Source organism: Carcharodon carcharias, chromosome 14 (genome assembly GCF_017639515.1).
Source record: "Carcharodon carcharias isolate sCarCar2 chromosome 14, sCarCar2.pri, whole genome shotgun sequence".
Taxonomy (NCBI): Eukaryota; Metazoa; Chordata; class Chondrichthyes; order Lamniformes; family Lamnidae; genus Carcharodon; species Carcharodon carcharias.
The window spans coordinates 137652241-137676847 of NC_054480.1; the positions used below are offsets into that span (position 1 = coordinate 137652241).

Sequence of the window (24607 nt, forward strand, 5' to 3'; positions counted from 1 at the left end):
GCTTGCAGGTGGGAACAATTGTCCTGGAATTACATTGTGTTCTCTGGAACACAATCAAGAACAAGAGCAATAATATTGTAGAAAGTTTGTGAAGTACTCTGGCATAGACATGATATAGAGTTTCATGCAAGTTTGTACCTCCTCAGTATTAAACCAAGATTTCAATTAATAGATGATTCATATAAAAAATTAAAACTATAAAGGCTACTGTAAAATAGCAGCACAAATATACAATTTTTACTTCATCGCAAAATCTAAACTTTACGAACTAAATGGCTCTTATGTTTTGGAGGGAGTAACTCAATTGTTCATTATGGTGCAAATGACAGACAGTACAATTTAGAGTACTTCAAGATTCAATCACAATTTAAAGGCAGTGAACTTGGTGTTTGATGCAGCTGCAAACATCCTCTTCATCTTTACTCATGAAAACAGAGATGAACTAAGATAGAATCTGGCATTGGTCTCTAGATATGCAGTACCCGACATACAAGAATACTGCATGTAGAGAGAAATTCTCAGTTTGAGAACTAAGTGGGACCTACTGAGTTGTATGTAAAATGACTTATGACATAGTGACTCTTATGGACAGCCTAAAAATACTGAATAGTAAATAATTCTATGCATTTCTAAAGAGTTCTTTTAACATTCAGTGGGACCATTGGATCAACACATAGGAAAAAAATGTGTAGCAGGTTATGACAACTTAGTTGGGGGAGGAGGGGCCAAGTGATCTGATGACTAAGATTTTCAGCAACATTTAAAAAAAAGTGTAACACAAATGGCTTTACGTGTATTATCCTTTGTGCGTTAGTCTATTGCAGTCTTGCAGAGGCAGTTAGCAAATCTGTTTTCCCAACAAACAGGGATGGTTTTTAAAGTAACACAGTGATGTGGTATGAAAGAGTTAGTAATGTTTGAGTGCACAGATCCTTTTCAGTGCAAGGATTACTGAAGTTTTGTTTTATTAAACATACATGCTGGAAGGCAAAGGTTACTGCAGCCCCCAGGACACTCAAACAATGTTGTGTCACTGTCTAAATTAAACTGCAACTCAACTGTAGTACAGAGAAAACTGCTTCACCACACTGCAAAGGATAGTGCAATTAAACAATTTAAAAACCTACTTCGACGTTACTTCATGGAAGAGGATTTCAATCACAAAGCAATCATCATTTCCCAACGATGAGTATAAATTTTAACCACTGATAATCTAGTTCTTCAGATATGCAGGATTAGCGTCTGTGACAAACTAAATGTGTTTCGATAAAGGAAGCAGTTCTAAATGTTTAACTTAATAGCCAATTAACTGGCCAGCAGCAAGGTGGGTATACCAGTGAATGAATTCCAACTGGACCATGGCTTGGATACTTAGGTGACCTATACTGTCTTCTTTTAAGAGGTTTAGCAGCTATTAAAAAGAATTGTACTTTTATATGGAGGAGGTGGGATGGGGGCAGGTCTTCTCTAATGCAAGGCTTTAATGTAAAAGAAATTCCAAACTTCCACAACCCTTATGTTCATGGAAATACAAATCCTTTCTGGTCCATGCAGTACCCTTTTATTAACACTAGATGTACAGCAAAATATTTACCACAAACCATCATCTAGTGGCATAAATTCAACACAGCAACCGGCTCACATTTTGGTATATGGAGTCCCTGGGACCCAGTTTCAGCAATCCCTAGTACTACCCTGGTTCTAGTGATTGGATAATATGTGCCCTCTCCTGGCACCCAGATCATTGTTTTGTACCAGTTCAAAATGGTTCAAGGTTGGCTCACCTCTGGCAGCTGGATCCAAAAAGGGGACAGATAGACAGTTGATACAAAATGAGGTTTGCTTAAATTGAATAGTTCATATTTGCCCAAACCATTCATAGGCTCAGCTATTCCATGTTTCTCTTTCTTGGTCATGAAAGTAGCTTCTTCCACCATTAAGGTGGTTTGGTTAAATCGAAGATACAACTAGAAATCTGTCACACACAAAATGCACACACACCCTTGTCCAAAAGGAACACTGATTAGCTTCTTAGAGATGCAGGAAATGACTGGAGTTGAACTTTAAACACCGTGCACAATAAAAAAAATGATCATGTCTATGACTAGAATAAAATGCCATGAATGAGACTTGCTGGTGAAATCGATATGAATCCAATTTCACAGACAAAACGAATACAAAAACTGAACAGGTGAAAAGGTTGATCTGTAAAGTGTGGGGAAAGTCTCCTCTCCATGTAACATCCAAAGAGGGTTAGATTCTATCCTTGTATCTGGGCCCAAAAATAAATGGTTCTTTCCTCTCAAGAAACAAATACACACTGTAAATAAATAGAAGACATCACTGATGTCATGCCAAAAATTAGATTTCCAGTAACTTTTAAAGTAAAATATAAATAAAATATTCTGTAAGACGCCTAGCTCTCACTGAGATAACGATTCCGAATGAATAGTTGCAGGGTGGTGCAATGTGTGAGCACTGAGCAAGCTGTTCACATCTCCAACATCAATACTTCCAAAATCCGTCACAGCAACAGACATTTTTGCCTGAGCGATGTGCGAGGTGTGGTTTTCAAAATCCACACTGCCAGGATTATCAGGCAGTCCGGGATTGAATGTTTTGGGTAGAGAGAAATCCATCTTCAATTTTTTTGAGGACATCTCCAACGCTGGTCTGTCCAGAATGACTTGATCCAGTTCCAGCTGGAAAAACCCAGATTCTGCTTGACTTAAGGTAACAGTATCACAGTCGTGTGTGGGTGTAACTCTTCCTTGGCCACAGATGGGATCCAGCGAACAACTTGTTTCAGATCGGTTCACTGGAGGACTGCAGTACTCAAACATCTGGCTGTTACCACTCATGGTGCAAACTGCAATTTCGACATCTTGCTGTTCTGTAACGAAATGTGTGTGGGATGGGTTTGGGAATAAGTATTTTTTAAAAATCAATAGCTTGACATGACATACATTTGATCATCAATGTAGTGGAATTTATTCTTAAGCTAACAGGGAACCAGTAAATGTAATATACCCAAATTTCCAAAAGGCATTCAATAAGATGCCACAAAAAAGATTAACAGATGAGGACTCATGGAGTTAAGGGTAATATATTAACAAGGATACAGGATTGGTGAATAGACAGGGAATGAAGAGTAGGCGTGAATGGGGCATTCTCAAGTTGGCAGGACGCGTCTAGTAGACTGCCGCAAGTATCAGTGCTGAGGCCTCCAGCTATTTACAATCTATATTAATTATTTATTGCTGAAAAAAGAGACATGTCAAAGCTTTTCGACTTGCACTCATCAGGACACTTCGCAAGAATACAATATAAGGGGAAAACAACAATTTATTCTGTCTGAGAAGAGAGTGCTGATTAGTTGGCAAATGGACTCTGATTGGCAGAGGTGTTGCCATAGAGAATGCAATTGATTGTAACTGGCAGCCAACTGCCAAGCATCATTTGAAATTTAAACCAGGCAGCTTGACCCTAATTGGTTAAGGCAATCCTCTGAGAAATGAGTCAGCAAATGGCTGTTACTTATTTTGTTTAGCTGAAACAGGCGAAATGTGTGTACATGTTCTTTCTGTCTGCAAAGCACAGGGCCCTGTGTATTAATATATGTAGCTTCCAGTACTTGCAAATGCACCACACTGTGTGCCCGACTGACAATCTTAAATTGGTTGTCAGCATAATTTTTAGCACACTGAGGATTATTAGCAAACGTTGTCCAATTGTGGAATCGCATCTAATGTTGGACACTGTGTTATGAGTTTTGAAGCACAGGCTGGTTGGGTACCTTGCCCACTGCGAACAGTGGCTGGGACATGTTGTTTGACATGATCTGCCAGTCTTTGGGACGTATAGCCTACATACCTAACATCACACTGGCAATGAAATTCATAAACCACATTACTCTTTCGTGTGATGGGCAGAATGTCTTTTTGGCTTGACAGCAGCATCCTGTTAGTGGCAAATACCACTTGTGTTGCTACCACATTATAGCAGCATGAAACAGCTAGTTTCACCAGTTGCTCAAATTTTGAGATGCTTTGCCTTTCCAGGGTAATCTGAAGTAGAACTGGGCACTTTCAGGACCAAAAGTAATGGTCTTAGGCCCATTCCTGAGTTTGTGTGATATATAGCACAAAATGGTCTGGTCAGGGTAGCCACTATTCCACAGGATGCCTTTGATGCGCCCTGTTTCAGCATCAAGCTTGCATGATAAGCAAATGGCTAGGGTCCTATTTACAAGGTTGCCAATAAGGTCAATCTTATAGCATGTGGAACTGTAAGAATCCCAATGTATATATTGACCAGTGAAGGTAGGCTTGTAGTAGACTGTGGTACAGAACCCCTTGAAAGATTTCTCAACTAGTACGTCAAGGAAGGGGAGTTCATTTGACTGCTCCACTTCAAAAGTGAATTTCAGCACAGGATGGAGCCCATTAAGACAAGTGGATTTAAATTTAGCAAATGTGTCATCCACATATTGGAAATATGTGAGGGGTAGGAGGTTATATGTCATACCATTGAATACATGTTTCTCATGGAACCCAACAAAGATGTTTGCAAGAGCTTGGCCTAGAGGGGTTCCCATGGCAACACCATCTATTTGGGTGCACACGGTGTCTCTAAAACTGAACTCAACTGCGCAAGTTGCCGAGTTCATAAGTTCAGTGAATACTGATTCATGCAAAGGTGGTGGGTCTAGACCGCCATGATATAGTGCAGCAGCACAAATATCTATGGCTTCCTTAAGTGGAATATTGATGAATAGGCCAGCAATGTCAAATGAGCACGTGGACAGAGCACTGCTATCGATATGCAGGTCCTTATGGCCTTTGCAAATGTGAAGGAATCCTTCACTCTGTATGTGGAAAACTTGCTCAAAACTAGTTGTAACAACTCGCCCAACCATTTGGCCAATTCATGTTGTGCAGAACCGGCCACAAATGGGGCGTAAAGGGACATCACATGTCTTGGGCAGCCCATACATATGTGGACGCAGCGAGCCGTGAGGATGAACCCTGTCATATATATCATGCGGCAGCTCATCACTCTTACAGAAGTCCAGCCAATGTTTTTTTTTTAAGCTTACTTTGAGCAAGGCTGTTCGGTCATATTGAGCAGTTGGTCCAATGGATATGAAATTTGGACCCGTCATTAAGAATGGTGTACATTTTGTTGATATAGTCACTCTTTGTAAGGATGTCTATTCCCTTCCCTTTGTCAGACTTACTGGTGTGTATGTCTGAGTTGGTCTTAAGGCCTCACAACACTGCAAGACATTCGCATTGTATGTGAAAGTCAGACGGGTCATTTGGAATCCCGCAATATGCATGCACCCACATACGCCTCTACAACTCAGAGTCCACTTGCCAACCAATCAGCACTCTCTTCTCATACAGTATAAATTACTGCTTTCCCCTTATATTGGTATTCTTGCGGTGTCCTGGTGAGTGCAAGACGAAAAGCTTCAACATGTCTCTTTTTTCAGCAATACTCAAGTTCTGTATTACCAAATGACTATTAATGACTTAGATAAAGAGAGAGTTATGTAGTTTGAGAGTTAGAGAAGTTTGCTGACGATACAAGGCTAGGAAGAAAGTAAGCTGTGAGGAGAACCTAGAGAGGCTGCAAAGAGATGCAGCCAGGTTAAGTGAGCGGGCAACAAGATGGCAGGTGGAGTATAATGTGGGGAAGTGTGAAATTATTCACTTTGGTCGTATGAATAGAAAAGTAGAATACTTTTTAAAAGGCGAGGAAATTATAAATGTTGATGTTCAGAGAGACTTGGATATGCTTGTACATGGAACGCAGAAAGTTAACAAGCAAGTACAGCAAGCAATTAGGAAGGCCATGGCATGTTGGCCTTTATTGCAAGGAGATTGTGGTACAGGAATACAGAAGTCTTACTACAATTGCACAGGGCTTTGATGAGACCACAGCTGGAGTACTGTGTGCAGTTCTGGTCTCCATATTTAAGAATAGATATATTTGCATCGATGCAGTATAGCAAAGGCTCGCTAGTTTGGTCCCTGGGATGGATGAAAGGGTTGTTCTCTAATGAGGGGCTGAGTAAACTGATCCTATATTCTCTGGAGTTCAGAAGAACAAGAGGTTATATTGAAACATACAAGATTCTGAAGGTACTTGACAGGATAGACATTGAGAGATTGTCTCCTCTGGCTGGGGGATCCAGAATATCGGGCCAGGGTCTCAGGATAAGGACTGATTTAGGACTGAGATGAGGAGAAATTTCTTGACTCAAAGGATTGTGAATCTTTGGAATTCTCACTCCAGAATGTTGTGGATGCTCCATCGTTGACTATATTTAAGGCTGGAATAGACAGATTGTTGGTCTCTTAGGAAATCAAGGGATATGGAGAGCAGGTAGGAAAATGGAGTTGAAGGCCAAGGTCAGCCATGATTGCACTGAATGGCAGAGCAAGCCTGACAGGCCATGTAACCTACTCCTGTCCTATCTCTTGTGTCCTATGGACATATAACTACATTAGGAGTAACTTTTCTTGAGGTGCTGCTAATAAAGACCATGGAGCCATTGGGAAAAAGAAATCACATTAAGGGCAGGTGCAAATTTAAATTTGGGATATCTACCTCGCTGATCAACACAAAAGTAGTGTAAAAATACAATAATCTCAGTGCTTCAACCAATGTTATTAACTGGCTATTTCCTCAAAGCCCTGTGAATTCTGGAACTGTCAGAAATGTGCAATTACCAGTTCTAATAGAACATTGTCGAACAGTGTTTTACTGGTTAAACTGGATTATAGCTGTGAGCCAGCATATTACTGCAGATTAAATAGGGTAGCATAAGCGAGACAATTTATTTAATACACTGAACATTTCCTGATCAATGTGCAGGAAAATCACAAGCTACAGCACCAATGCTGCTCAGGGACCCTATGTAAATCACATAGGAAGTTCCAATAGGAATAAGAGACCAATCCAACTGGATTGCAAGATACTGGCCAGAATTTTGCATCTGAACAGCAGATTACAGATCGCGAGTGCAGAGTGGCAACAAGGAAATCCTTGCCATTACATTTAAACCAGAGGAGAATGAAAAAAAAAAATCACAGCAAAAGTCAAAATACTTTAAAAATGTAGATTTTTTTTTCTGAAGCGCTTTAGAGTTTCAGGGTGATAAGCTTTACCTACAAATATTTATGATGTCGCTGGGCAACAGAAGTGATTACCTGAGTTCTGAAGGACTAGTTGATCCTGCTCAGAGTCCAGTCTACTGGTAGCAGAGGAGATGGGTGGAGAGTTTGGAGTTCGGCTGCAACTCTCACCCTCGATACCGTCCAACTCCTGGTCCATGTAATCTCTTACCAAACGGAAACAAAAAAAAAACGTTAGCGCTGCTGGAGAGCAATTTCCAAGCAAGAAGGGAACAAATGTATGGAGAGATTAATCATAATTTCTATCAATTCAGCTCTCCAGTTTTCAGACATACAAACTGCAGATATTCCCTCTTGTCCTTGAATGGGTTGAGTGCTCAATGGCAAATCAGACAGGCTCCATTACAGCCATGTGGTCCTTGCTGCTCATATTTCCAACACGAGCTCCACCCTAACAACTATTTACATCTCAATGTAAAAGAGGATCATCAACTCTTTTTTTTCAGGTTTTAAACAGGTACAAGCCAGATAAACCCAGACCTTAAAAGTTACAACTGCCACACATTAAAATGTGGCCCCATGAAGCCACAATTAATGAGCCAAACTTTAGCAAGGAGACATACAATGGTAATAAATAATTTATAGACACATGTGGGCTCCAGTTCATTTGGGCAGCATGACAAGTTGTCATGTAACTCCATGTCTAACTGTAACTCATTATTACCTTCCTTTTGGCAAGAGATATACAAAATGCTTCCTCCAAAATTCAGCCCTGAGAAAATCTGACTGCAGAAGATTTTCCATCTGACAGCTGATCACTAAGAGTGAACATTGTGCACAAATGCAGCAACTTTCATAATATTTTTTATTATTCATTCACGGGATGTGGGCTTTGCTGGCTGGGCCAGCATTTACTGCCCATCCCTAGTTGCCCTTGGGAAGGTGGTGCCTTCTTGAACTGTTGCAGTTCATGTGATGTAGGTACACCCACAGTGCTGTTGGGAAGAGAGATCCAGGATTTTGACCCAGTGACAGTGAAGGAATGGCAATATATTTCCAAATCAGGTTGGTGGAACTTCCAGGAGGTTGTGTTCCCATCTATCTGCTGCCCTTATCCTTCTAGATGGTAGTGACCATGAGTTTGGAAGGCGCTGTCTAAGGAGCCTTGGTGAATTCCTGCAGTGCATTTTGTAGATGGTACACACTGCTGCTACTGTGTGTCGGTGGTGGATGGAGTGAATGTTTGTGAATGTGGTACCAATCAAGTGCGCTGCTTTGTCCAGGACAGTGTCAAGCTTCCTGAGTGTTGTGGGAGCTGCACTCATCCAGGCAAGTGGGGAGTATTCCATCACACTCCTGACTTGTGCCTTTTAGATGTTGGGCAGGCTTTTTGGGGAGTCAGGAGGAGAGTTACTCCTCACAGGATTCCTAGCCTCTCACCTGCTCTTGTAGACACAGTATTTATATGGGTAGTTCAGTTCATTTTCTGGTCAATGGTAACCCCCAGGATGTTGATAGTAGGGGATTCAGTGATGCTAATGCCACTGAATGTCAAGGGGCAATGGTTAGATTCTCTCTTGTTGGAGATGGTCATTGCCTGGCACTTGTGTGGTGTGAATGTTACTTGTCACTTGTCAGCCCAAGCCTGGATATTGTCCAGGTCATGCTGCATTTGGACATGGACTACTTCAGTATCTGAGGAGTCGTGAATGGTGATGAACATTGTGCAATCATCAGCGAACATCCCTACTTCTGACATTATGATGGAAGGAAGGTCATTGATGAAGCAGCTGAAGATGGTTGGGTCAAGGACACTACCCTGAGGAACTCCTGCAGTGATATCCTGGAGCTGAGATGACTGACGTCCAACAACCACAACCATCTTCCTTCATGCTAGGTATGACTCCAACCAGTGAAGAGTTTTCCCCGAATTCCTATTGACTCCAATTTTGCTAGGGCTCCTTGATGCCACACTCGGTCAAATGCAGTCCTGGTGTCAAGGACAGTCACTCTCACCTCTCCTCAGGAGTTCAGCTCTTTTGTCCATGTTTGAACTAGGGCTGTCATGAGGTCAGCAGCTGAGTTGCCCTGGCGGAGCCCAAACTGGGCATCAGTGAGCAAGTTATTGCTAAGCACGTGCTGCTTGATAGCACTGTGGATGGCCCTTTCCATTACTGATGATCAAGAGTAGACTGATGGGGCGATAATTGGCCGGGTTGGATTTGTCCTGCCTTTTGTGTACAGGACATACCTGGGCAATTTTCCACATATCTGGGTTGATGCCTGTGTTGTAGCTCTACTGGAACAGCTTGGCTAGGGGCGCGGCAAGTTCTGGAGCACAAGTCTTCAGTACTATTGCTGGAATATTGTCAGGGCCCATAGCCTTTGCACTACCCAGTGCCTTCAGCCATTTCTTGATATCACATGGAGTGAATCGAATTGGCTAACGACTGGCATCTGCGATGCTGGGGACCTCTGGAGGAGGCTGAGATGGATCATCCACTCGTCACATCAGGCTGTAGATTGTAGCAAATGTATTGATGTACTGGGCTCCCCCATCATTGAGGATGGGGATATTTGTGGAACCTCCTCTTACACTGAGTTGTTTAATTGTCTACCACCATTTACAACTGGATGTGGCACAGCTTAGATTTGATCCGTGGGATCACTTAGCGCTGTCTATCACTTGCTGATTCTGCTGCTTGGCACGTAAGTAGTCCTGTGTAATAGCTTCACCAGGTTGACACCTCACCTTTAGGTATGCCTAGTGCTGCTCCTGGCATGCCCTCCTGCAATTTTCACTGAACCAGGGTTGATCCCCTGACTTGATGGTAATGGTAGAGTGGGGGATATGCCCGGCCATGAGGTTACAGATTGTGTTCGAGTACAATTCTGCTGCTCCTGTTGGCCCACAGCGCTTCATGGATGTACAGTCTTGAGATGCCAGATCTGTTCAAAATCTATCCCATTAAGAACAATGGTAGTGCCTCACAACACAATGGATGGTATCCTCAATGTAAAAGCTTTCGTCTCCACAAGGACTGTGCAATGGTCACTGCTACTAATGCTGTCATGGACCGATGCATCTGCGGCAGGCAGGTTGGTGAGTATGAGTTCAAGTACGTTTTTCTCTTGTTTGTTTCCTCACCAACTATCACAAACCCAGTCTACCAGCTATGTCCTTTAGGGCTCAGCCAGCTCGGTCAATTGTGGTACTACTGAGCCACACTTGGTGATGAACATAGATGTCGCCCCACCCAGAGTACATTCTGCGACCGTGCCACCCTCAGTGCTTCCTCCAAGTGGTGTTCAACATGGAGGAGCATTAATTCATCAGGTGAGGGAGGGTGATACGTGGTAATCAGCAGGAGGTATCCTTGCCCATGTTTGACCTGGTGCCGTGAGACTTGATGGGGTCCGGAATAAATGTTGAGGACTCCCATGGGAACTCCGTCCCGACTGCTTAATGAGTGTGTGTGTGTGTATGTGTGTGAGAGAGAGAGAGAGAGTGAGTGTGTGTGTGTGTGTGTGCATGCGCGTGTGGGCGGGGGCAGGGTAAGGTAGATTACAGCAAAATACCCTGCATAATTTTTAAAAAAATGAATTACTGTAGTCTATAGGTTCCAGATAAAAAGGATGACACACATTGTATGTTTTCTATATATCAGTAAATTTTGCTTTGGTTTGCCCATAGAAAGTCAGGACAAAGCTTATTTCTCTCAGAGCACATCAGTGATAGTGTAGTTATAGGTGTGGGTGCTCCTTCTATTAGAAATGCATGGTTGCAGGTATGCCTCTGTATCACAGAACAAGGTGTTCAAACAACAAATGCAGGACACATGCAACATTTCATGTTGTACAGATGAATTATTAATCACATTTCAGAAAAATTGTAAAAGCTCTCTTTACCAGGTGGAGTTGGTTGAAGTTCTCTCTCAACTCCTTTTAATTTCAACTACAGGTCTAGCCCAGTAATTCTTATCAGCATTTGCAAATTCTGTTTTTTTTAACTTGATTACATTTTATGTTGTTAACACACCACAATAACATGCCTCCATTATATTTCTCAGCATATACATCCAGTTTAAAACAAAACACAAATCAGTGATCTCAAGAGAACAGTTTGAAGATCATCATTAATACCAGAAGTCGTAGATCTGTATTACAATGGAACAAATAGTTTCCATGTGATAAGCAAGCGTGGTCTACACTATTAATGCAAGGTTTATTTTCAGCTTCACAAATATGCAGCAAATACGTTTTCTAAATGCACAATTCAGAAAACAAAGCTTTTAAAAAGTGCATCAAATCTCTAATTGAAGATTAATGACTTACGACTGGAGACTGCCTATTTAAACCAGTTAACAAATAAGCAGCTGTTTTGCTTCTTGGTTTTCCAATAAACAAATTTATATATAGTAATTCAAGATAAATTGCAAGAATGGAAGTTGATCCTAGCAGGGTTATTGTCCAACATCCATGTGCATGTGCTTAATTGTGCACTAGTGACCCTGGGCTTATTCCTCATTCCACACAATGGCTATCTACTCTGTAACACCTCTACTTTCCAAACTCAAAAAGACTTCTACAGGGGACTTACTTGGACATATTGTAGTACAGGGCAGCGCAGCATGACTTAAAAATGAGCTTGGAAAGAAAATCTCCTTTTGGGGATAATTAACATCCACCTTAAGAGGTGGACAAGGCCTCTGTCTAAAGTTGCAACTCTGACTCAATCATTAATGTATGACTAGACACATAGGTCTGTTGAACTACATGATTCCTAATATTAGTATTGAGGAATTTCAGTGCTAAAAGATGACAATATGGGTGACTTATATCCTAGAATTGTCCACGTTTTCAAAATAAGAGAAGGTGCTGGCTGTGGGATTGGGGGCAGTCTAATAAAATTGGTAACCCAAGGATCGGAATTTGGACCTCTGTCCAATTTTTATATCAAAGGAACGGACTCAGATATAATGTAAACTAAAAGAGGTGGGGAAAGTGAAGAAGACAGCCCAGAAATTATAGAATTTGCTGGACAGGCAATTGAGATGTAACAGACGGGCATTCGGCCCGTTGTGCCTGTGCCAGCTTTCTGCAAGAGCAACTCAGGTCATTGCACTCGCCTACCTTTTCCCTGGGGACCTGCATATTTTTTTCATTCAGGTAACTATCAAACTTGCTTTTGAAGGCCATAAGTGAATCATTATCCGGGATGTTCTGGCTTCGTTTGTCCTACCTTCCTCATTATGGGAATGTGCCTCGACTGTACCTGACCCAACCCTTCTTTGAAGGCAGACCATTGTTCCATTACAGTTCTGTCTGGCAATCTTTAATTCCAATTTGTCTGGGCCAGATCCGTTCTCACCACAATGAAATTTGGCCCTACCCCAATTAATTATTTTTACTTTGGATTGGCCCTTGTCCTTTTCCATAGCCAACCTAAACATTATGATACTATCATTACTGTCCCCTTAATAGTCTCCTTCTGATACTTGATCCACTTGCCCCAACCTCATCCCGAGAACCAGATCAAGCAATACATCTTCTCTCATCAAGTCAGAAATATACTAATACAGAAAATTCTCCTGAACATATTCAAGAAATTCTTCCCCCTCTCTGCCCTTTACGTTATTACTTACCCAGTTTATATTTGGATAATTAGTAATATATTAGTAATAAGCCCTCTATCATGGCACCTCTCTGCAATTTCCTTGCAAATTTGCTCCTCTATGTCATTCCCACTAGTTGGCAGCCTATAGAATACACCCAATAGTGTATTCTATTGTTTGTTAGCTTTAACCAAATAAGTTCTGCCCTTGACCCCTCTAGGATATCTTCTCTCTGCAGCAACATCATACTCTGGTCAAACCACACAGTTCCTGCCACCAAGAAACAAGAGAGGCATTCAAGCTCTGAAGGCAATGCAGAGAAGAGATGCAAGGCTGATTTCTAGGGGTCTGAGTTACAATATTAGTTAAATCTTACCATTAGAGCCTGGAGAAAAGGCAACTGAAAATTAAACTTAAGAGCTATATAAAACAGTAAACAGTATGAAAAAAGTGAAAGAAAAGTAAATATATTTAAACTTAAATCTTGGAACAGGACAAGAGGCTACAGATTCAAATCAGTAAATGGCAAATTTAAACATTAGGAAGTTCATCACTTGGGATGAACATCAATAGAGCATCGGAGGTGAAAACCCTGAAATCAGCTAAAAGCTAATTAGATGCTGTAATGGAAGAACTTAAGGTCCTGTGTAAATGAATAAGCTAAGATGAGCCAAATTGTCTTCCTTATTTGTAACTCACGTTTAGCAAGTTAAGTTTGGGAAGAAAATGCCCTTTGTAATTAAACTATTAATGAATAATACCACTAATTATGTTGTATTCTGGAAAGGGTTTCAAATTTATTTCAAGATGTATTGTAGAAGACCCAACTATCAGTTGAAATATTGAAAGATTAATAACATTCTATTGTGAAGAACAGTCCATGAAGCAAACTTGCACACCAGAAATAGCCCTCAATTAATTTTCTAGACGGAGGAGAGAGAGAGCATGAGTGTAAGTGGGAGCAAGAATGAGTTAAAAAAAGAGAATTAAGTTTCCTGACTTCCAAGTATTTTATTCAAATAATAGCCACATTCATTTTACTATAAAATTAGTAATGACCTACAGGGTAAATATCCAGAGTAATACTTACAGAACACCTGGGTGAAGGCTGTACTTCTTTTTTCCAAATTTGGTTTGCTGGGCAAAATAGTCATAGCGTTCGGATTTCTTCCACATATAATAATATGCAACACACTCGCCAACAGAACGTGTTCTTACCTAGACATATAACATGGGTTCAAAAATGCTGCAATGTTGTAGAGAAAATCTACAATTTTAATGATCAACACCACCATCCAATTTCAAATTACACTGGGATTTATTTTAAAACCACAATTTTTTAGGTACAAATTTCTTGATCAATAATATTTAGACCATAGAGTGATAGAATATTAGGTCCATCACGTCTGTAAATATCTCCCCTCAAATAATTATCCAAATCCCTTCTGAAAGTTACTGCTGAATCAGTTTCTAGCACCCTTCCAGGAAGTGAATTTCAGGTCACAATTACTTGTTCTGTAACAAAATCTTCCATGTCCCCTCTGGATCTTTTGTTAATCACTTTAAATCTATGTCCTCTGATTATGACAAAAATTCCCTCCAAGCTGCTTGAGGGCATGCCTGTTTATCGATGCTAGAGTCCAGAACTCACCACGCAGAGGACAAACAGGTCATACACAAGAAGCTGCCCCTTTAAGATGTACCCATGTGCAACTACACAGCAATCTTAAAGGGGCCATGCAGTGCAAAAAGTGGGCCGTGCACAGCGAAGGAAAATTAGAGGGGACATGGTTATTGACCCTTCTACCACTGGACAGAGTTTCTCCTTATTTATTTATTTATAAATAGTTTGCGTCTGTCTTCAGGGAGGAAGATACAAAAAAATCTCCCAGGAATTCCAGAGAATCACAGAATCACAGTGCAGAAGAGGCCCTTTGGCCCATTGAGTCTGCACCGACAAGTGAGAAACACCTGACCTACCTACCTAATCCCATTCACCAACACTTGGCCCATAGCCTTGAATGTTATGACATGCCAAGTGCTCATCCAGATACTTTTTAAAGGATGTGAGGCAACCCACTTTCACCACCCTCCCAGGCAGTGCATTCCAGACCGTCACCACCCTCTGGGTAAAAAAGTTTTTCCTCACATCCCCCCTAAACCTTCTGCCCCTCACCTTGAACTTATGCCCCCTTGTGACTGACCCTTCAACTAAGGGAAACAGCTGCTCCCTATTCACCCTGTCCATGCCCCTCATAACCTTGTACACCTCGATCAGGTCGCCCGTCAGTCTTCTCTGCTCCAACGAAAACAACCCAAGTCTATCCAAAGGTCTAGTGAGAATGAGGAAGTGAAAAAAAGTATCCGTAAAGAAGTAGTACTGGAGAAATTAATGGGACTGAAAGTTGATAAATCCCTTGGATGTAATGATCAACATCCCAGAGTTTTGAAAGAGGTGGTTATAGAGATAGTGGATGTGTCGTTAGCTATCTTCCAAAATTCTATAGATCCTGGAGTGGTTCCTGTAGATTGGAAGGTAACAAATGTAACCCCGCTATTTAAGAAAGGAGGGAGAAAGAAAACAGGGAACTACAGACCTGTTATCCTGACATCAGTAGCAGGGAAAATGCTAGAATCTGTTATGAAGGATGTGATAACTGAACGCTTAGAAAATAATGGTAGGATTGGGCATAGTCAACATGGATTTTTGAAAGCATAATCATGTTTGGCAAGCCTGTTGGAGTGTTCTGAGGATATTACTAGCAGAATAGATAAGGGGGAACCAGTGATGTGCTGTATTTGAATTTTCAGAAGGCTTTCAATAAGGTCCCACAAAAGAGGTTAGTAAGCAAAATTAGAACACATGGGTTCAGGGGTAATATATTGACATGGACTGAGAATTGGTTAACAGACAGAAAACAGAGTAAGAATAAAGGGTATCTCAAGCTTCAGTGCTTGGGCTCCAGCTATTCACAATCTATATCAATGATTTGGATGTGGGAATCAGGTATAATATTTCTATTTGCTGATAACACAAAACTAGGTGGGAATGTGAGTTCAGAGGAGGATGCTGAGGCTTCAAGACGGTTTAAACAGGAGAAGTGAGTGGACAAGAACATAGCAGAAGGAATATAATATGGAAAAATGTGAGGTTATCCACTTTAGTACTAAAAACAGAAATGCATAGTATTTCTTAAATGGTGAGAAACTGGGAAGTGTTGATGTCCAAAGGGACTGGGTGTCCTTGTTCAAAGGTCACTGAAAGCTAACATGTAGGCGCAGCAAGCACTTAGGAAGGAAAATGGTACATTGGGCTTTACTGCAAGAGAATTTGAGTACAGAAAGAAAGAAGCCTTGTTGCAATTGTATAGAGCCTTGGTGAGGCTTATCTGGGGTATTGTGTACATTTTTGGTCTCCTTACTTAAAATAAGGTATACCTGTCATAAAGGGAGTGCAATGAAGGTTCACCAGACTGATCCCTGGGATGGCAGGATTGTCCTATGAGGACAGGTTGAGGAGAATGGCCCTATATTTTCTACAATTTAAAAAACAAACTTCTTACAGGGCTCGACAGAGTAGTTGCAGGAAGGTCGTTTCCTCTGGTTGAGGGGGTCTAAAACCAGAGGACACTGTCTTAAAATAGGACTGAGATGAGGAGGAGTTTTTTCACTCAAGAGGTCATTAATCTTTGGAATTCTCTACCCCAGAGGGCTGAGGAGGCGCAATCATTGGCTATATTCAAGACAAGAGATTTCTAGATATTAAAGATATCAAGGGATATGGCATTGTGGTAGAAAATCAGCCATGACCTGGTTGAATGGTAAAGCAGGCTTGAGGGGCCGAATGGCCTACTCATACTCCTATTTCCTGTTTCTGTATACTCCATCAAAGCCATTTCTGACTTTGAACACTATATCAAATCTCCTTTTAAACTTCTGTTATCATTCTGGTAAATCCCTCCTGTTCCTTCTTTAAGCCCTGATACCCTTTCAGAAGCGTGTTGCCCAGAATTGAATACGATACGCCAGATGAGGCCTAACCAGCGTTTTATAAAAGCTTAGCACAACTTTTTTTAAAATTCGTTTATGGGATGTGGGCATCGTTGGCTAGGCCAGCATTTATTACCAATCCCTAATTGCCCTTGAAGGTGGTGAGCTGCATTCTTGAACCGCTGCAGTTCAAGCGGTGTAGGTTCACCCACAATGCTGTTAGGGAGGGAATTCCAGGGTTTTAAGACCATAAGACGCAAGAGCAGCAGTAGGCCATTCAGTCCATTAGGTCTGCTCTGCCGTTCAATGAGATTATGGCTGATCTGATAATCCTCAACTCAACTTTCCTGCCTTTTCCCCACCCAGTGACAGTGAAGGAATGGTGATTTTTTTCCAAGTCAGGATAGTGAGTGGCTTGGTGGGGTACTTCAAGGAGGTGGTGTTCCATGAGTTGGCTGCCCTTGTCCTTCTGGATGCTAACTGTCGTGGATTTTGAAGGTGCTGTCCAAGGAGCCTTGATGAGTTCCTACAGTGCATTTTGTAGGTGGCACACACTGCTACCACTGGTGGTGGTGAGGATGGGGTGCCAATCAAGCAGGCCGCTTTGTCCTGGACGGCGTCAAGCACTCATCCAGGTAAGTGGAGAGAATTACATCAACAATCCTGACTTGTGCCTTGTAGATGGTGGACAGGCTTTGGGGAGTCAGGAGGTGAGTTACTTATCGCAGGATTCCAAGCCTCTGACCTACTCTTGTAGCCACAGTATTTATAAGGCAGTTTCTGGTCAATAGTAACCTCCAGGATGTTGGTAGTAGGGGACTGAGTGATGGTAATGCCATTGAACGTCAAGGGGCGATGATTAGATCCTCTCTTGTTGGAGATCATCATTGCTTGGCACTTGCGTAGCATGAACATTACTTGCCATTTGTTAGCCCAAGTTTGGATACTGTCCAGGTCTTGCTACATTTGGACATGGACTGCTTCAGTATCTGAGGAGTCACAAATGGTGCTGAACATTGTGCAATCAGCAGCGAACATTCCCATTTCTGACCTTATGATGGAAGGAAGATCATTGATGAAGCAGCTGGAGATGGTTGGGCCGAGGACAATATTCTGAGGAACTCCTACAGTGATGTCCTGGAGCTGAGATGATTGAACAACAACCACAACCATCTTCCTGTATGTATGACTCCATCCAGCGGAGAGTTTGCCCCGATTCCCACTGAATTCAGTTTTGCTAGGATTCCATGATGCCACACTCGGTCAAATGCTGTTTTGATGTCAAGGGCAGTCACTCTCACCTCACCTCAGTGTTTTGGTGTACTGGAACAACTTGGATAGGAGAGTGGCAAGTTCTGGAGCATGCCTTCAGTACTATTGCCAGAATATTGTCAGTATCCATATCTTTGCAGTATCCAGTGCCTTAATCCGTTTCCTGGTATCACATGGAGTGAATCAATTTGGCCAAAGACTGGTATCTGTGATGCTGGGGATCTCCAGAAGAGGCCGAGATGATCATCCACTTGGTACTTCTGGCTGAAAATTATTGCAAATGTTTCAGCTTTGTGTTTTGCACAGGTGTGCTGGGCTCCCGCATCATTGAGAATGAGGATATTTGTAGAGTCTTGAGTGAGTTGTTTAATTGTCCACCACCATTCACGAATGAATGTGGCAGGACTGCAGAGCTTGGTTGTGGCATCACTTTGCTCTGACTATTGCTTGCTGCTTATGCTGTTTGTACCCAAGTAGTCCTGAGCTGTAGCTTCCCAAGATTGACACCTCATTTTTAGGTATGCCTGGTGCTGCTCCTGGCATGCTCTCGTGCACTTTTCACTGAAGCTGGGTTGACTCCCTCGCTTGGTGGTAATGGTAGAGTGAGAGATATACCAGGCCATGAGGATGCAGATTGTGGTCAAGTACAATTCTACTGCCGCTGATTGCCCACTGCGCCACATGGTTGCCCAGTTTTGAGTCGCTAGATCTGTTCGAAATCTATTTTGGTACGGTGATAGTGCCACATAACACAATGGAAGGTATCCTCAATGTGAAGGTGGGACTTCGTCTCCACAAGGACTGTGCGGTGGTCACTGCTACTGATACTGTCACGGACAGATGCATCTGCAGCAGGCAAGTTGATGAGGATGAGGTCAAGTATATTTTTCCCCTTTTGTTGGTTCCATCACCACCTGCTGCAGACCCAGTCCAGCAGCTATGTCCTTTAGGACTCAGCCAGCTCAGTCTGTTGTGGTACTACCAAGCCACTCTTGGTAATGGACATTGAATTCTCTCACAGAGTTCATTCTGTGCCTTTGCCACTGTCAGTGCTTCCTCCAAATGGTGTTCAACATGGAGGATCACTGATTCATCAAGTGAGGTGGGGGTGTGTTGCTAGGTCTATCCTCAGTGGGACAGGACATACACATGGATGGTGCTACTGGTGTCTAGGACATTATCTGAAAGGTATGATTCCGTGAGTGTGACTATGTCAGGCTGCTGCTTACTAGTCTGTGAGACAGCTCTCCCAGGTGTTAGTAAGGTGCGGGGTTGACAGGGCTGAGTTTGCCATTATCATTTCCAGTGCCTAGGTCGATGCCGGTGATGCTTTCGGTTTCACTCCTTATCCAATTTTCAGTAGTGGTTTGGTACAACTGAGTGGCTTGCTATTTTCAGAGGGCAGTTAAGATTCAACCACTTGCTGTGGAGTCACATGTAGGCCAGATTAAGTAAGGGAGGCAGATTTCCTTCTCTAAATGGAAATTATACTTTTAATTCCAGATTTTTACTGATTTCAAATTCCACCATCTGGGATTCCAACCCTGGTCCCCAGGGCAATTCTCTGGGTCGCTGGATTTACTAGTCCAGTGACAACACTACTACGCCGTCGAAGTCTGTAACTATCCTCCTCACTGTTTATTACAAATATGAGTTTTATGTCATCTGAAAATTTAAAATTTGTATACCAAGGCCAGGTAATGAATATACATCAAATAGAGTAATAGTCTCATACCAATCCCTAGGGAATATCCCTGTATACTTCACCTCCAGTGTAAAAAATAAACTGTTCACCACCAGTCTCAGCTTCTGTCTTTTAACCAATTTCATATCCACATTGCCATTGTCCCTTTAATCCCTTTTCTACTTTGAGGACTGCCAGCTTTTTAAGTACCCCCTCTTTTATTTTTAATCAATCCAAGATTGCGAAGACATCCTCCTTTACAACTACATTGGCAGCATTCTCTTTGTCAGTAAAGACAGATGCAAAGTGCTCATTCAATAGTTCAGTTAAGCCCTCTGCCTCCACAAGATGATCTCTTTTTTGGTGCTTAAACTGCCCCATCTTTCCTTTGGCTATCCTTGTACTTTTATTATGCAAAGTTAATTTTTCTTTTTCAGCTAATTCCTTATTTACAGGATAGGTTATCCATTCTCTTCAGTCCATCTGGATGCATACCTCTGCTACTATGCTGAAAGGTCGTGCAATTTGCCAAGGTCCTGCCAAGCCACTTTACATTATTTAAAACTTATTTACATTTTATATTATTCAAATGGAGAGAGGCTACAGAATGCTAAGGTGCATAGGGGTCATGCATCCTTGTAGACAAAACAAAAAAAATGTTAACGTGCAGATACAGTAAATAATTAGGAAGGCAAATGGAATATTGGCCTTTATTACAAGGGGGATGAAGTGTAAACGTATGAAACTCTTGTTACAACTGATGAGACCACACCTAAAGTACTACATATGGTTTTGGTCTCCTTATTTAAGGAGGGGTATACTTGCATAGGAGGCAGTTCAGAAGAGGTTCATGAGATTGATTTTTGGTTTGGAGGGATTGTCTCATGAGGAAAAGTTCAGCCTATAATTACTGGAGTTTAGAAGAATGAGGGATGATTCTGAGCGCTTGACAAGGCAGATGCTGAGGTGTTTCCTTTTGTAGGAGAAGCTAGAACTAGGGGGCTTAGCTTAAGTAACGGGTCGCCCATTTAAGGCAGACATGAGGCAGAATTTCTTCTCTCAAAGGTTCGCGAATGTTTGGAATTTTCTATCTCAGAGAACTGTGAAGGTGGAGTCATTGAATATATGAAAGGTAGAGGTAGACAGATTATTGAAATACAGGGGAGTCAAGGGCTACGGGAGAAGAGCAGGAAAGTGGAGCTGAGGCCAAGACCAGATCAGCCATGGTGTTACTTAATAGTGGAGCATGGCCTACTCCTACTCTTACTCCTTATGTTCTTAGCAAGTTGCTTGGCTGGATCTACCCAATTCAATTCTGGAACATGAGAAATGTGTTATTTCATAAGAATAAGTTTGAGTGTTTACATATGTGAATGAAGTCAAACGGCTGAGAGAATTATTGTACAACTCCCTTCCTCAAATGGTTTTGACTTTTGTGTAACCTGGTTCTTTAAAGGCCAAAGCCAAAGTGACAACTTCTACGCTATCACTGAATAGAGATTGATGCTTTGGGTTCTTTACCCATTCAGAATCAATGACTATGCATACTTGAGTTGGCTGACAAAAATTGCAAAGCTGAAAATGGCCATGATGGCAATTATATCTGCGCACAACTGTAATCAATTATTTCATCTTTGTACACATTAGCTAAACATGAACAGAGGTAATTTCCAATAGTATCCATCTTCATATACAAGCAAAATAACTTCCACTATTAACCAAGCTGCTGCAACATATTAACTGAGGCTAAATCATTTTTCCTGTCTCACCCAGTGGACCTGGATGTGCAAAGCTCATATGGCAAATAGAGAGGAGTTCTAAAGAGAAACTTAAAATAACGATTACCATGTGTAGAGCTAAGCGACTAAAGAAGTAATGTAGCAAGATAATAAAAATCTTGCATCTACAGGCAATTCCCATCCCCTTTTCACTATAAATGTGGACACAAGAATTTATAATGGAAACATGTTGAATACATGACTTCACAGAGGACTAAATTACACTGTCACATCCTGATCCAATTATCCCATTATTTAACCTCTCTTCACCCAAAGGCTAAACTTGGTCTTGATTAGCTATGTGCAAGACCATGGGAGACTGAGGAGTTAAAAACATATTTTCTATTTATATATTTAACTTGAAAAAAAAATTTCATTTTATCCATAATAAAACCAGAAAATACTCAGAAATTTCAATAGATCAGGCAACATCTGTAGAGAGAGAAAAACAAGAGTTAATATTTCAGTTCGATGTCTCTTCATCAGGTCTAAAACATTAACTTTGCTTCTCGTCACAGAAACTGCCAGAACTGCAGTATTTCCAACATTTTCTGTTTTTCATTTCAGATTTCCAGCAGTGGCAATATTCTGCTTTTAATTCATTTTACCTTATTTGCTTGTATGAGATGGAAGTTTTTACCATGAACTCGAAGCCCATGTTCAAAATTTCTGCATTCCTCTTCACTCCAGGCACACAGTTCATCTGCAAATGCAAAAGTATGACAAGTTATCGTGAAAGAATAGTCATGTGATTTTTCAGGACATGAACAAAACAATTTCTAAGTTTCAAAGGAAAGGTTTATCACAATTGATAGCTGAGTAACAATTTGCAATACAAACTTGTCATTTTCTAATAACTTGCTGTTAGACTATAGCAAGTTACAAAAGTATAAAGGAAATTTCAGAAAGCCTTTCCATTATAATTAAAATATGCAAGAAACTGCAGAATGCAAGTATGAGTAGGTCAATCATGTTTCACACCTCCATTATGCATCTAGCACTAAAGAGGATTGGGTCATTTGGGAAGTGTTGGCAACAGAAGAGGGCTTTTCCCAACTTGAATTACTTATTAATTAGAGGTAGAAAGCATAAAAAAGGCTGCATACCTTGCACTACTTTGACATTAAATCTTAGTCTTCTGAGGGCTTCCTCTGCATTGAAGTTACATTTTACAAGTTCATACAAAGCCTATGGAGTTAAACGGAGATTGAAAAATAATAAAGGAATTGAAACTCTACTTCACCTAAAAATAGCTCTGTAGATAAAAACATGGACTACTTTAGCACTGAAATGACTTCAAGGTCTTAAAGCATTAAATAATTTTAAAATTTCTAAAACAAAATCAGAAATTGCCGGAAACGTGAATCATCTAGGGTGAGAACAGAAAGATCAGGAGCAGCTGATAATTCAAATTTTTGCTTTAACAAAACACATTTATTTTTTTCTCTCAGGTTCAGGTTTCATATCCGATATGTGAACATATCTCTTTTCTCCACAGATGCTGCCTGACCAGCTGTGTGTTTCCAACAATTTCTGTTTTTCTTTCGTAAGAACTAGGAACAGGAGTAGGCAATTCAGCCCATCGAGCCTGCCCCGCCATTTATTACGATCATGGCTGATCTCATTTCGGCCTCAACTCCAATTCCCCGCCCCCTCCCCATAACCTTTCAACCCATTACTAATTAAAAACGTCTATCTCCTCAAATTTATTTAGCATAAATTATTTCAGATTTCACGTATCTTCAGTTTCTTGTTAAAAGTAACCAATGTACATTTAGTTAATGAATAAATAGAGATGAGGAAAGCCACCTGATTTTTCTTAACATCGATAAAAGAAAGACCACCCATCATAGAGTCTACTTCAAGTCTACCATTCTATCCAGATGTTCATTCCATGTTTTAATCATTCTGGGTGAAGAACTTCCTGATGATACTCATCAAAAATTTGCCTTGTGCTAGCTTGAACAAGCACCTCGTTATCTCACTGGCAACAGTTCAGTTTGAAGTAATTGTCCAAATTTACTTTAATGCAAGTCAGTGGTCATATTTCATATGAATGGAAATGTCCTTTTAACAGTGCCAGCTTTACCTTGGCACTTGCACAACCCTTTCTTCTGTGTAGGTTTTGGAAACCTGTTGCTGATCTATGTCCATGAGTTCTTTTTCTGTCCCTCCTCCTGACACATCAAATGGAACATAAGAGCAATGGTAATGGTAAATTATGGTAAGAAAGAACTTTTCTGCAACATATCACAGCTGAATTGATCCTAGCATGAAACATATTTAGGATTAATTCAGTAGTGTATAATCTGGGATCATAGGTTCGATTTGAGTTGGTGCTAGATCTGCATTAAACTTAGATTGTTAGTGTATAGGGCCAAGTGGAGAACAGTTCAATTTCCCATTCTAATTAGTCTGTACGGATTGATTAGTCACCTGTTCACTATCTTTAATGAGTATTCCTTCAGGTAAACTCTCATTCACTTTCTCATCTCTTGCTCTCTTTACTGCTTTGTATAGGAACTCTTCAACTTGTTTTTCTGGAAGAACGTAGGGATCCCAAAGCAGTTGGTCCTCATTGTCATAAACTATAAATGTGGAAAAAGAGCAAATGCAATGAGAGTCAGGATATAAAAATATGAATCATTCAACACCAAATCAATATTATTAATAGCCTAACTGAAGAGTAGCAAGTATATCACTTAACAAAATGAAGCAAAGTTTGATATTTCAAAAATGCAGATTTAGCTGAGAGAACATACACATATAAAGTGCCTTTCACATCCCCAATACACTCCAAAATGTTTTACAGTTAATGTATTACTTTTGAAATGTGGTCATTATTATTTGTAGGCCAACATGGTAGCCAATATACACAGTAGGACCCAATAAATATGTGATGAATGACCAGTTAATATTTTTGGTGATCTTGATTTACATTTTGATCTAGAGAGTCTAGGAGCAAGTTTAACTAACGTCATTTGTTGTTAGATACCCTGCTACAGCGAAACCTGACCAATAATGTTTCTTCCACCAGTGTATCATAGCCAAGTAAAGAGTCAACTCTATTGATGGAATACAGCTGGAATTATAGTTTCCTGCAAAGCTCAGGGCACTAATGGT

General features: G+C 41.0%; 1 protein-coding gene across 2 annotated transcripts in view; it reads right to left on the reverse strand.

Moving 5' to 3' along the window:
- Window positions 1-1545: 1545 nt before the first annotated feature.
- LOC121287178 (mesoderm induction early response protein 2-like) overlaps window positions 1546-24607 on the reverse strand; it is a 56264-nt gene continuing 33202 nt past the window's right edge. For both annotated transcript variants that reach the window (XM_041204803.1, XM_041204804.1), the window contains exons 8-13: window positions 23921-24072; window positions 22591-22672; window positions 22093-22187; window positions 13851-13978; window positions 7221-7351; window positions 1546-2893 (exon numbers count right to left, since the gene is read on the reverse strand). In XM_041204803.1, the coding sequence (XP_041060737.1) occupies window positions 2424-2893; window positions 7221-7351; window positions 13851-13978; window positions 22093-22187; window positions 22591-22672; window positions 23921-24072 (1058 nt within the window). In that variant the 3' untranslated portion in view covers window positions 1546-2423. The remainder of the gene's footprint in view (window positions 2894-7220; window positions 7352-13850; window positions 13979-22092; window positions 22188-22590; window positions 22673-23920; window positions 24073-24607) is intronic.